Source organism: Trichoplusia ni, chromosome 15, assembly GCF_003590095.1.
Source record: "Trichoplusia ni isolate ovarian cell line Hi5 chromosome 15, tn1, whole genome shotgun sequence".
NCBI classification, from domain to species: domain Eukaryota; kingdom Metazoa; phylum Arthropoda; class Insecta; order Lepidoptera; family Noctuidae; genus Trichoplusia; species Trichoplusia ni.
In genome coordinates, this window is record NC_039492.1 from 3,906,827 (window position 1) to 3,919,495 (window position 12,669).

The 12,669-nt window shown below is 35.4% G+C and overlaps 1 protein-coding gene and 1 long non-coding RNA gene across 3 annotated transcripts in view; both read right to left on the reverse strand.

The window, feature by feature from the left end:
* Positions 1-128: 128 nt before the first annotated feature.
* Positions 129-3,661, reverse strand: LOC113501034. Its single transcript, XR_003401253.1, has 2 exons — positions 3,480-3,661; positions 129-2,220 (listed from the first exon to the last, which is right to left on the reverse strand). It is a non-coding gene; the product is annotated as an uncharacterized LOC113501034 (long non-coding RNA).
* Positions 3,662-4,275: 614 nt separating this feature from the next.
* Positions 4,276-12,669, reverse strand: part of LOC113501032 (sodium-driven chloride bicarbonate exchanger) — a 36,625-nt gene continuing 28,231 nt past the window's right edge. Inside the window, exons 3-11 of one of the 2 annotated variants that reach the window (XM_026882007.1) lie at positions 9,686-9,796; positions 9,112-9,168; positions 8,336-8,818; positions 6,316-7,391; positions 6,091-6,243; positions 5,847-5,996; positions 5,106-5,771; positions 4,797-5,039; positions 4,276-4,471 (exon numbers count right to left, since the gene is read on the reverse strand). In XM_026882007.1, the coding sequence (XP_026737808.1) occupies positions 4,277-4,471; positions 4,797-5,039; positions 5,106-5,771; positions 5,847-5,996; positions 6,091-6,243; positions 6,316-7,391; positions 8,336-8,818; positions 9,112-9,168; positions 9,686-9,796 (3,134 nt within the window). In that variant the 3' untranslated portion in view covers position 4,276. The other variant, XM_026882008.1, reaches the window with a different exon arrangement.

The window sequence follows — 12,669 nt, forward strand, 5'->3', positions numbered from 1 at the left end:
CTAGATTGGCAAAGATCCGCTACCCACGACGACGCCAGAGGAAGGTTATGTTAGGTCTTGGCCTTTACCTACCAGTTGAATCTCACTGAGGCTATATAAAAAGATGTAGACCTGTAATAAAACTAGCGTTTACATTTATAAAAAAACCCATTTATTCATAACACTCCACAAATATATTCCAAAACCGATACAAATCGTATCAAACGCTCCAGGTACAAATAATAATTGTTTTGCTTACATTAACACTTATATTTACTAACGAATATTCTATATAGCCGTAATAAATTAGGCTTCCAGGGAAATTACATACATGAGATTAATTTAATTTCAATAAAATTGGTATTTAATAGGCATTAACTCTAGAGTTTAAACTATAGTACTAGATTACATACTTGTCGACTTATCACCTCTTAAGTAAGAATGCTGTTGTGGAAGAGAGACGCAGCTACGAAAAGAGTGCTATCTCGCTTCCACAATGGCTAAAATCCTGCTTGAAGAGAGAGACAAAACTAAGAAATAAGTTATTGGCAATCCTGACCAGGGTTACTCTATTAAAAATACATCAAAAACAAGCTATGGCAATACAGAAAAACCTTCATTATATACCTAATTAAATATATAAATATTACTATATAATAGTAAAATATTAAAACAATTACCGAGACTAATAAAATATACATAATAAACATTAAAGCAATGATTCTAGGGTTTAACAAAGCTGAAATTTAAAATATACAACCCCCTACCTACCTACTTATTTAAACATTTTATTCCATACCTACTTTCACTCTCTTGCATTCTATTAAATATATAATTGATTATTTATACACACCTAGTAAATATTACATCAAAATGTTTACAAACTACGTCTATTCTTGCTTTAAAAAACAATATCTACTGCAAATATTGACTGCTTTACATTTGAAACAAGGTTTATTTTAGTCATTCACGTTACTGACGAATTGCTGTACGCCTATTCCAGGGTTCCTGCCGTTGCATCTAATAGCAGTTTTGTAGCTGTGGAAGCTAAATAGCTTACTATGTTGCGCATAAGTGTTTCTCATTCAACACCTACAATCCTGCTTTAACATGCGACGGGCGAACCTTAGACTTACTTAAAAATAAGGTAACATCAAAAATCTCTACGAAAAATTTATATAAATCTAAAATCTAATGGTGTTACTCTATTGGCACTTCGTTTTAATTTGTTCAGCTTTTGGCCTACATATTTAAGTGTTTTAAAAACATAAGTAGAGAAAGTCACTTACATTTTTGTTTTAGAGAAGTTGCTTTTGAGAGCTGGAATTTTGCTACCGTACACGTTAGGAGAGTAAAGAAAATGCGACGATTAAAAAACAAATTCTGTTCAAAAACATTGGTAATTGCACTGTTCATGAAAACTATAGTAACCATTTCTATGGGCAGAATCAGTGTTTTCTATAATATATCATCAAAAATTTCCATGACACGATCTATAATAGTGTTAAGAGTTATAACCAGTTACAGACAACAAAAAGTTTAATTATATTGTAAGGTTCAATAATAACAGGATTATAAACAGAAATCTAAGTACATTTAATAGTCTAATTCCACTTAGTCCTTATGTTACAGATTTCTACTCAAGTTAGGTACTACTAATTATTCTACTTGCTGGAATTACACATTAATGGCTGGCTGTATCTAAAAACTACAGTTATGTCAAATACGCTAAGCAAACTCTGAAAACAATTCAATATAGAACTCGAAATTGACCCAATATAAAAAAGGAATATGGTATTTTTTTCTTTGCAACATTTATAATGTAGTTTTGAATATTTTTGTTAAAGACAGTGTTTTATTTCAAAGGCAAGGTCGTTTACAACCAATAACCTACGATGTCACCAGGCGATTACCGCCGTACGAATTCAAAGCATCGTGCTTACAAAGGCATCGTCCTTTATCTCTAACCCGTTCCTAAGTTGTTGCCAAACACACAGAAAATTAAATCAATTTTTTATAAAGCTATCATTAACAAAAAGTCCATTAATACGCAGCAACAGTAAAATCAAATAAGAAATACATCTAAGTCACTTTGTGCCTATTTCCTTATCAACTAAACACAGGACAGGTTATCTATAATTGGCATATAATTTAGACCGAAGTTTCAGCGGAACTGCTGCCTTTCCTAGAGTCGCATTTTTTGAGACCGCTCCATGAATCTTTGCGCCTTGCGTGGTCGTTCTGAAAAGCATTTAGACATCCCAAATAATATATATATTTCTGTTGTAGAAATTCCAATAAAAGCCTCACTTAATTTCAATATTCTTTTTCTGTATGCTGTTCTTTCATCGAAGAATCACAAGTCAAAAATAACCTCTTTTAGCACAGTAGTAAAAGAAACATAGCTTAAATACTACTTAGGCATTATTAAAATAATCATGCAAAATACACAATTATAAAAATATATGTTAGACAATTAACAATAATTTATTTAAATTTGAATAAATTAGGATATTTTAAAAGGGTGCAGACAAGTGCTATACACACATACATATTATATGTAAAAAGCTGATACACCTACTGTAGAACTATAGGTCACACTAGAATTGCCATTTGAAAAAATAGGGATACCACACACTGATTTCCCTTGAACTGGGTAATTTTACCTTACATCAAAGTAGAACTTAACAATTAGTTTTTGGCTGGGCCTCTATTGTCACAAATAGTTCTTTAATAAAAACACAGAATATTTGTAATAAATAGCTAGACTAAAACCGTTATAGTTAAACATTTACATGATCAAAAACTAGATATAAGTACTATTTAAAAATCTACTTACTTCATAAGGTTTACAGCTCCTATTTATTCACTAAAATATATTAAAAGATTTACAATAATATATTGCAAAACATCTACACTATTAAAGGTATTTTTTAAACACATAATTTGTACTGGCAATCACACATTAACAATAACAGGGAATTTAAAATATTAAAATACATAAACAATTGATAAGTGTTGTGTGGATAGCGTCTATTATATTTATACCAATTCAATTTACGTCAAGTAAACACTGGTTATTAAAAAACAAAAACCATAGGCTTTTTTCTCACATATTATTATAATAAAATAATTCTTATATATTTAAATTGAACTGTTATAGATAATCGTTAAGTTACCGTTAGCTTACTATCGTTTGAGTTAAAACACGATGTATATACATTTGTGTTAGCTGGTGCTATATAGTTATATCATCCAGACATCGGGGGTCTATTAGGATAACAACAAAATAATCAGGGGTGCCTACTACCACCTCATAAAGTGCGCTCTACGTTGCGTAGGTCGCCATCTTACTTTAGGAGTTGGTGGTAGATCCTCAAGGGTGCTATTCTATACATATTTAGCACATGCACGTTGTGTTACATAGGTCGCACATGCAGAATCTTCGAGAATATTGTGTAATCATGCTCTATTTAGAATTTGGTGTCGTTGATGCACACCTTGACTGAGGAGTCGTCTTCTTCCACCTCATCCATGGTTGATAGTCGCCTTTCTATTTCCGTTTGTGCGGTTTTTGACATTTTCTTGTGTTTGTTGCTGAAAAGAAAAGGATTTTATTTATTTATATTTTATTTTGAGTCTACAAAATTGAATGTATAGTCCGATTTTTAATTCGAGGCAGTAAAATGACAATTGCAACTGTCATTTATACAAAAAAGGGTGACCCGCTACAATAGTGATGTTTGGAAATCTTACTACGACGATGACATTTAGTCATGCTTTATTTTATTATGCATCAAAAATTTACTATTTCTATTAATTGAGCTTTTATAATTGTAAGTTGATAATAAATTTGTTTTTCATCCAACCACTGCATAATGTCAGAATTCATCCAGTTTGGAGTTGGATGCGCTCGACTTTTCTTGCATGGTAAGGTGCTTCATCTTATACCAGCACCGCATTTGGCTTTAATTTTATAAATTTAAATTAATATTATTATTTTTTTTCATTTAAAAACAGTCACCGTGCATGTCCTTTGATTAATTGTCGTAAATATATTTTTTTTATACAGAGCTAATTTGATATCTGAATAAAAAAATGTAAGCTCGACTAACTTTTGATTGTAATAAGTCGATTCTAACACATCACTATTTATTTGGAATTAAAAACCTGCCACACTGGAAATGTCTTTTTACTGCCTCTAATCAAAAATCGGACTATAGTCAGTTATATTTGGTGCATTGTTTAGTTTAAAGTTTTTAACAAATTTGAGATCGAAAGTTACGACATGAAAAACTCACTTTTTCTTTCCAGTCTTAGCTTTGTTATCTTTTTTCATCTTGTTGCTATTGTTCACCTGCTTCCAAATTCCCGTCTTGTTAACTTCCTCAGAAATGTTTATTGACGTCAGAGGGATATTCATTATATTGCCATTGATAAGAGGTATCTGCAGATTCTCCTGGTACGCTGGCGGGTTCGACTTCGTTGGTTCCTATAAGGGGATAACCTAAGAAACTTCTTCAAAGAAATCACACAACAAATGTAGCAAAAAGTCTACTTAAATTACGTGTATGTTACTCACCATGATTCAAGTAATAAGGTACGAAGACGAAAAAAAAATCATAAGGATAATGTAGAAATAGCAAAATCAAAATGCGTGTGTGTGATCTTTACACTGATTTTATTTCTTCGTACACAGGTTTACATGAATAACAAAAAATATAACAAATAGGATGACAAAAGAAACTAAAATGAGTAAGGAGTGTAACATTTTAGTTTCGACCGCAAAATTTTAATAGTTTTGCATGCCATCCCACCTCAGCGTCGCCGAGCTCCCGAAGTTCATCTTGATTCCTTTTTGTCATTTCTGGCATCACATCGTCTAATATTTTCATCTCCCTTCTTGTGAAGAACAAGTCGAGAGCCTTCCTAATACCAATCATTACCACTAGCATCAGAGGGAAGAGTATTGAAGTCATGGAAAATGACTTTATCACCCACAGGCAAACGAGACAAGTCAATTGAATAGCAGTGAAAACGTGAACTCGCCGAATGGGGACCTGGAAAAAAATATACATCAAAAAATATCCCCAAGGCGGTATTTATATTTTTTGTAAGAAACTTACCTGTCTCAAGAACATGTGATCTGGCTGATACTTTTGGGGCATGAACATAATTAAGATTCTGTCAAAGAATTGAAGTCCCTTCAGCGAAGCCACTCCCATATAAAGGAATACTCCAAACAAAACTGGCATCGGTATATGGCTTAACACAGGCGTCAGAACTACTGAACATCCGATCATCAAAAATATTAGTATATGAGTTACTCTTTGCTCTCGAACTCCAAGGAACCTTGGTTTTTCACCAGGAGCAGCGCATTCCGACTCAACTTTCAGAGAGTTCACGTGGTTAATGCTCAGTACTGTAGCAGCTACGAACCATGGAAGTCCCATCACAGAGCATATTTGTATCAAAATTGCCAGAACAAACAAATCCAAGTGGTAACCACAGCCTTTCTTTAGCTTATTCTCTTTACGGTTAACTATGACTGCTGTTATCTGCTGATCCATAAATATTAATATAGTTCCCAGTAAGGCTGGTAGCACAGCAACCAATGCTGACCATACAGGGTTGCCACTAAATGGCGTGATGACCCAGTTTCTGCTTGGTAATGTTGGCTTAAATTCCGATGGAACTTCCAGTTTTGGTGTCTTCACACCAACTTTGTAATCCAAAAAGGACATTGATAAGATAGCAATAATGACAGAAAAGTCGCTAATGATCTGTCGTACCTAAAAATAGAAAAAGGTGTTACCTTTTAAGGCCTTGAATATAAGTTAAGGATAAAGTTATTTCAAGCTACTTGCCTTCGAGGGGAAGAATAATGAGTTCTTGAAGTCTTTCAATATAATAGATATAGTAAAAGTGCCCAAGAATAATATAATCGACATCAAATATACGTCGGGTACATAAACCTTCGTATCACATCCGCCGCCGGCTAGCGTTCCATTATAGAGCTGAAAATATAGTACAGGATTATTTTCCAATACAAAATCGCACATGTGAAAAAGTTGTCACGTCTTGTGGTAATTTAATTAGTTGGGCGGCTACCTGACACGACTCTTTGTCTACAGAAGTCCAATTAAACTGCTCCGGCACTTTAGAGTAATTGCTTGGCAAACAATAGCACTCATAATTGAGAACTTCGTCGGGGCGTGTCTTAAGAGGGTACTTTTTACCGATTGATATAACATTTTCCACCGCCTGTAATGTAAAACAAGAAAATTAAAGCCAAGTAACAGTTTTAATTGCAGCGTGTTTAGATGCGATATTTACCTTGTAAATGAAAATAAACGCTATTAGAGTAGCGAAGTTTTCTTCGGTAAATCTTGTTATGTAGCAGACTAGTGCACTTGCATCAATAGCTACTAATATTACTAAAATGATAGTAATCCATGTCCCTATACAAAACCTGAAGGACATGTAATTCCAACCAATTTGTCTGCAGAATTCGAATACTATTGTTTCAAACACCAGTACAGGACCAGTTGATCCTAAAATTGTCAGAGGTTGTCCCGAAAAGAAGCCGTATCCCATTCCACAGACAAATCCTGATATCAAAGATTCCATAGCAGCCATGTTTTTTCCAGTAGCTTCACCCAATAATCCACCGAAGGTTATAATAGGTGATAAACAGGCAAAGTATAAAAATATCCAAGAAGCAATACATTGGAGGGCTAATGCGTCTTTGAAATCTGACCAGTACCAAGGCATCTTCCTTTTGAGATCATTTATCAATCCCCCAAACAATTTCCCACTTCTTGCTAACCCTGATTCCTCCCTCTGTCTTGCCTCTTCCTCTTCTTCATCTAGTTCTTCTTTCGGATTGTTATCATTTGGCCGTTTTCGTGGATCTTGTGATGGTATAGCTGCAGGAGGTTCAATACGAATTGCCGGGTCCCATTCGCCAGGAGGTAGAACCGTCACGGCATCAAGGAATTCATCGATACCGGCAAGAAGATGATCTCTCTTTTTGGCCCGATATGCAACTTCATGAAATATTTCATCGGACATCAAAGTGGCCATAGCTCGGCCAATCTCATGGAAACTGGAGTTACTGTTGGGTGGTCCGAGGAGAACGAACATAAATCTTGTTGGGACAGGCACTTCGGTTAAATCTCCCATTATTGTTCCAGTTTTAAGCCGAACAAAGGCAGACAAGGTTTTTTCGAGGAAATCTACCTCTCCAACTAGAATATTAGATGCTTCTGCACCTGGAGGTATCTTTCGCATGAAATTTGTGTTGCATTTGTGATTTATGTCTCCGTTCATAGGAAGATCACCGGTACTGTGATTCCGTTGCATTGATATACTGCTGGGACTTTTGACCATTCCTTCATCGTGGGCTGCACCTGAAACATTTTAGACATAACGTTAATTAACGGTACAATTTGTATAAAAGTAAATAAATTGCAAGCCTTCAAAACACCAAATATTAGTGAGAAAATTGTGCGCCTTTTGTGTTAAAGCAAACAACGTACAAAACTCAAATTATAAAACATTGTGTGCTTTGTGACTTGCCCAGGATTCTTTAATGGATTTTGTTAATGGGACATGTAAACAATTAACATAATTGGTCAAATCCAACTTTTATATTTGGAGGTATTCCAAAGCACTTATACAGTAAGTACGACAAAACAATAAGCGTTTTAGCAGACTGTACGGAAATCAAGAACACCAGCTTTCAGCATAGAAACATGGAGATGTATATTGACAGTAATGCAGGAAGGAAAACAAAAGTAAGAAATAGTAGAAACAACATTGATCAGGATAAGCGGTTACCCGCACTAGGGATGCCTAGGAAACGACTGAATTCGCCTTTGTAAGAGTGCCCGCTGGTTGAACCGCCTTCTTCAACTGGAATATAATATAATGGAAAACATTTCAAAGGGATATAAGAAAAAAGGGGTACAGTTAAAAATAGGTACAGATTAGTTAAACCTTCTCCAACACTACACCGATATATACAGTAATAAAATTAGCCTCAGTGCCGTGCTAGTGTGAATGTCAGTAAAAGGTTGTGAGTTCAGTGAGTATTAATGTGTTAGATACCATTTCACACGCATGGCTAACCTGGTACAGCCAGGTAAGAACCTCTGGCATCGGTGGCTTGAAGAAGAGCGGTGTGAGGAGACGAGGTGGACCCCCGACAACTCCTCGAACTGGAGCGTCGAGAGCCACCTTCCTGGAAATCTGATGGGATCGGAAGACCCATGTATTTGAGGCTAGAAATCTAATATCAATTAAATAATTTAAGACATGATTCAAATGTACTATTACTAAAGCTAAAACTCACTTTTACATGATGAGTGGTTTCGTCCGATGTCAGCTAGAGAACGGATCAGAGGGAGTCTTGACATGTTATTATGATTTCGTCTCTCATGTTGGTGCCTGTGTCTCCTCAATAAAGCGTCTTTGACTTTTTCTCTGCTATCATATCCTAAGGAGCCATCGGCTACCATGCTATCTAGAACATTATCTGCGACCTGTTCTAAAGAATTTGCATCCATATCCAGGATGACTGATCCGTTTAATATGAGACTTCGAAGTTCAAACAGTGAGTGCAGTGATAATGTCGCTACATGGGGTTTTGACCATCGATTGCCACCTTCCTCTACATCCTCTTCGAACTTAATCCAGCGAGCTGTCTCTTTCCATTCGAGCTCATCCCCATCTTTAACTAGTTCCTCCATTTCGGAGAACAACGGATGGGATTCAAGTGTGGAATCATCGAGATCTTCACCAAGTATGAATTGCACTCTTTGGGCTGGTGGTGTTACTGAAAATGTGTATTAACTTCTTTAGTTTTTGCTAGCACTAGTTAAATTATAGAAAACTTTAAATACACGGAGTCAATCTAAGAACAAAAACGTAAGCGCTAGTTCATGCTTAAGTCAAAGTATAGATTTCTAGTAGATAATGGTTTCGAGGAAAGTTCCCGATTCAATTCGCCATGCTTGTTCAGGTGACAATGACATAATGAGGCTATAGTAGTAATGGATTTCGAAATCGAAAAGGAAATTGGGTTGAACGTAAAAAACTATAGAGTTTAGGTCCACTACAATGTCTTACATGTTTCGCCGTCATCGGTAACACTTAGTCTTCTGACCCGTGACATTAACCCCGGCCCTAGGAGATATTATAATAAAAAAATCTAAATAAATGTAAGAATATTTTTAGTAATTTCAAAAAATAAACTTGAAGACATGTGTATAAAGCTAATGTATAATACTGTTGAGTAACAAGCCTTATTGTGCGTATCAAAGGAGTTAATGTTATCAGCTTAGTTATTTTACCCAAGGGCAAGAATTACGTCATGTAATTTCATCTCATAATATTAATGTGATGGGTTTGTGTAGCGAGAATTATACAAGTATATAGGCTGTATGTAGGTATATGGTAATAATTACTCTGTTAATTGTTTGTTCCATTAAGTCTTCCGAATACTAATCATGAATGATCGTAACTCGTATCGCCCTTTAAGTGATTTATCTCGATATTCCAATATTAAACAACAGACTGGATTGCATTAACCTAAGAACAGATTTTTTTGCTTTTATCATTATTTTGTTCTTTGTCAGAAAAAAAATCGTTTTTTTTTGTCTAACGGTTTCCTAAAACGTCTTTCTTCTGATTTCTAACTCACCAGGTCTTTCAACATCCTTTTCCCCGTTGCGGTGATGGTGTTTGTGCTTCCTATGCGAATGTCTCCGAGCCGGCACGTGTACTCCCACGAACACAGTGTGAGCGCGGTGACCTGGAACCAAAATGTCAGCCTTAAAATATATACGAGAGGTACTTGGGATTCGAGTGACAGGTTTACTGGTAATTGAGTTTTAGATATACTATATGGATGCTGAGAATGATGTTTTATTCAAGTGTGCGATGTCTTTATTATTAGTGCCTGTTGCCTTTGTTTTGGAATAAAACTAGTATTATTTTTGTAAGAACAAAAACGTTAAATCAACTTCTAATAATAATCACTGAGACTGAAAAATTTTATGGGTCCAAATGGCAGTTAGTGTTAGTTAGTTAGTGGCTATTTTGCGCAAAATGAAAACAAAATCATTTCACCCAGTTCACGAAGTTTTGAGGTAACAAACAAAAAAAACTGAGCAGAGAATACGACTTTTTTTGTTTGGTCAGGATACATTAGTTTACTCAATAAACTGTCTTATATGCTATATTTAATATTTTGCTTACTCGACATATTTTATGCCACATACTCAAAATGCACGTCTAAGAAGTTAAGTATACATTTTTGAACTCTCCACATTTTCGTCTAATTTTCCCCGAAAACACCCTTGTGTACAAACATTGATTTCAATTTGTGAACTTTTCTGAACTTCGAAGATTATGCGAAAGTATAAATAAATCGTCCCATGTGACTGAAACGTGGATGAAACGGGTCGCTGAGTTTCGGAAAATTTGAATACAGTATAAAGGGCAAAATAATATAAAGAGCTCCGTGAAGTCTTTACGGAGTTTTGCGTTACAATTACTGGGTGGAACCAAAATTGGACTAATTTTGTCACAGTCTGGACCTACCTTATACAATTACGAGATGTTATTTCTAGGAAGTGATAAACTGTCGCTTTGAATAAAGTTTATTCACATATTCATTTCACGCTACAGTGAAGTGGATGTCGATGTGACTGAATATCGACCGAGATAATAAGGACGGTTTTCAAGCTGGAATCCGAGTATGACGTATTTTGTGGTTCTTGTAATTAATGTACTATCCGACAAAACGCCGAAGGTATCTCGGAGCAAGTCGAGCCCTATGCTTCCTACAATACTCTTGTTTCTGTTTTCCACGCGTAATAAAACAAATGACTAGCAAAAAAGCTTTCAAAAGCCAAAATTTGACACAGCGACAACAGGAAAATTATCTCAATGAAACCTGCCACGAAACAATAAAATTTCTTCAAAATCTCATTTCTTGACACCGCAAATTTGTTCTTCGTATAAAATAAAGCATCCGAATGCTCGCAAAAATCAGCGCAATTTATCTCATTTACTTCGTTTCCGTCGCAATTTATTTTGGACGGTTTCGGCGCCAGCTCAAACATTTAACTATGGTAAATTGAGCGCAGAAACTCATCGATGTTGTCTCGTTAATTAATTTTATTATTTAACGATTTATTGGAATTTTATCGCCGGCCTGTACCGTGTTTCGTGTGTGGGTGGCATCATTGTGAGATGAGTTAAGTATGAAATTGTGTTGTTGTTTGCACAGCGTGTAAAGCGAAACCTGCTTTAGCTAATTTTCGACATGTAAGTTACAATGTTTATGAGGGTAAGGTTATCAAAATACAGAATCTTCAATTCGTTCAATTCAATTCGTTTCAACGCTATCCTACTAATATTAAACACGTTTGCACATATGGATGTTTGTTCCTCTTTCACGCAAAAACCACAGAACGGATTTAAACGAAGCTTTTTACACATATAGCTTATAGCCAGGATTAACAAATAGGTTAGTTTTGTCTCGATTTTGTGTTCCCGTGGTATCATTTTTTTTGTAGCGGTCGGGCCCGGAAGTAACAGCTAATATATTTTGCGTAATCAATAAAAACAGCATTGTTTAAACATAAACCTTCTCAAAGTTATGAACATGGTCCAATTGGGAAACGCCACGTTACCTTGAGATTTTTTTTTAAACTTTACATGTTTAAAATACAAAAAACTTAAATGACTACAAATACTTCTACATCAATTTCAAAATACGGGTTACTTTGAACAAAAATTACGACCAGACTTAAAATTATTACAAATCAGACTTTTTATACTTTAAATCGTGTTATTACGACACCTAACGTGGAAAAAACCAACTTGAAACTTAATCACCAATCAGCATACTCGTAGTCCGGACAAAAGGACCACGTAGTACACGCTGAAGAGCTATTCTGTTCGTACGTGCACAGAATAAGTAATGAATGGAGTAACTAGGCAGGTGTGTGTGTGTGTGTGTGCTTTCAAGCGGTCCTTCTATAGGTGCTGCGATTATCTGACGCGGAAAGTCTTGTACTGGGTTTTTGTAGGCGGTTTTTAAATTGATAGGATTCTGTTTAAACCTTTGTAAGGCTTTCTTAGGTCGATCGGAATAAAATATCATAAACTGAAAGAGTTCCTGAGAAATCGGGGCGTAAGGTTAGAAAGATAAATGGGCAAAACTGGGAAAACTATTGAAAACACTGACATGTAAATGTATCAAAATCTTGTAGAAAATCCCATTAGTTAACGACGCCCTACATAATAACGCCTTAAATTAGTTAACGAAGCCAGTACACTGAATAAAATAGCTAACAGGCAAGGGGAACATGATTGGTCATCTTATTTGCCATTAATAATAACTGACTCCTGGGCTCAGGCCTCTTCCCATAAAGGGAAGGTTTGAGCATTGATCACCGCGCTAGCTCTCTGCTCAGTATTTGGAATAGAGGTTTTTCCGCGATTTTTCCTATACTGGCCAGCACTTAAATGATGATTATTTTATCAGGCAGTTGCTAGGTATCTATTTTAAGATACCAATATTGAATGTTGCAAAAAGATTCTATTTATATTTCAATTTCTCCCCCATTGTTTACGTTCTCAAGAATTATGAAGTCAGCCAGCCATTTTCAGACA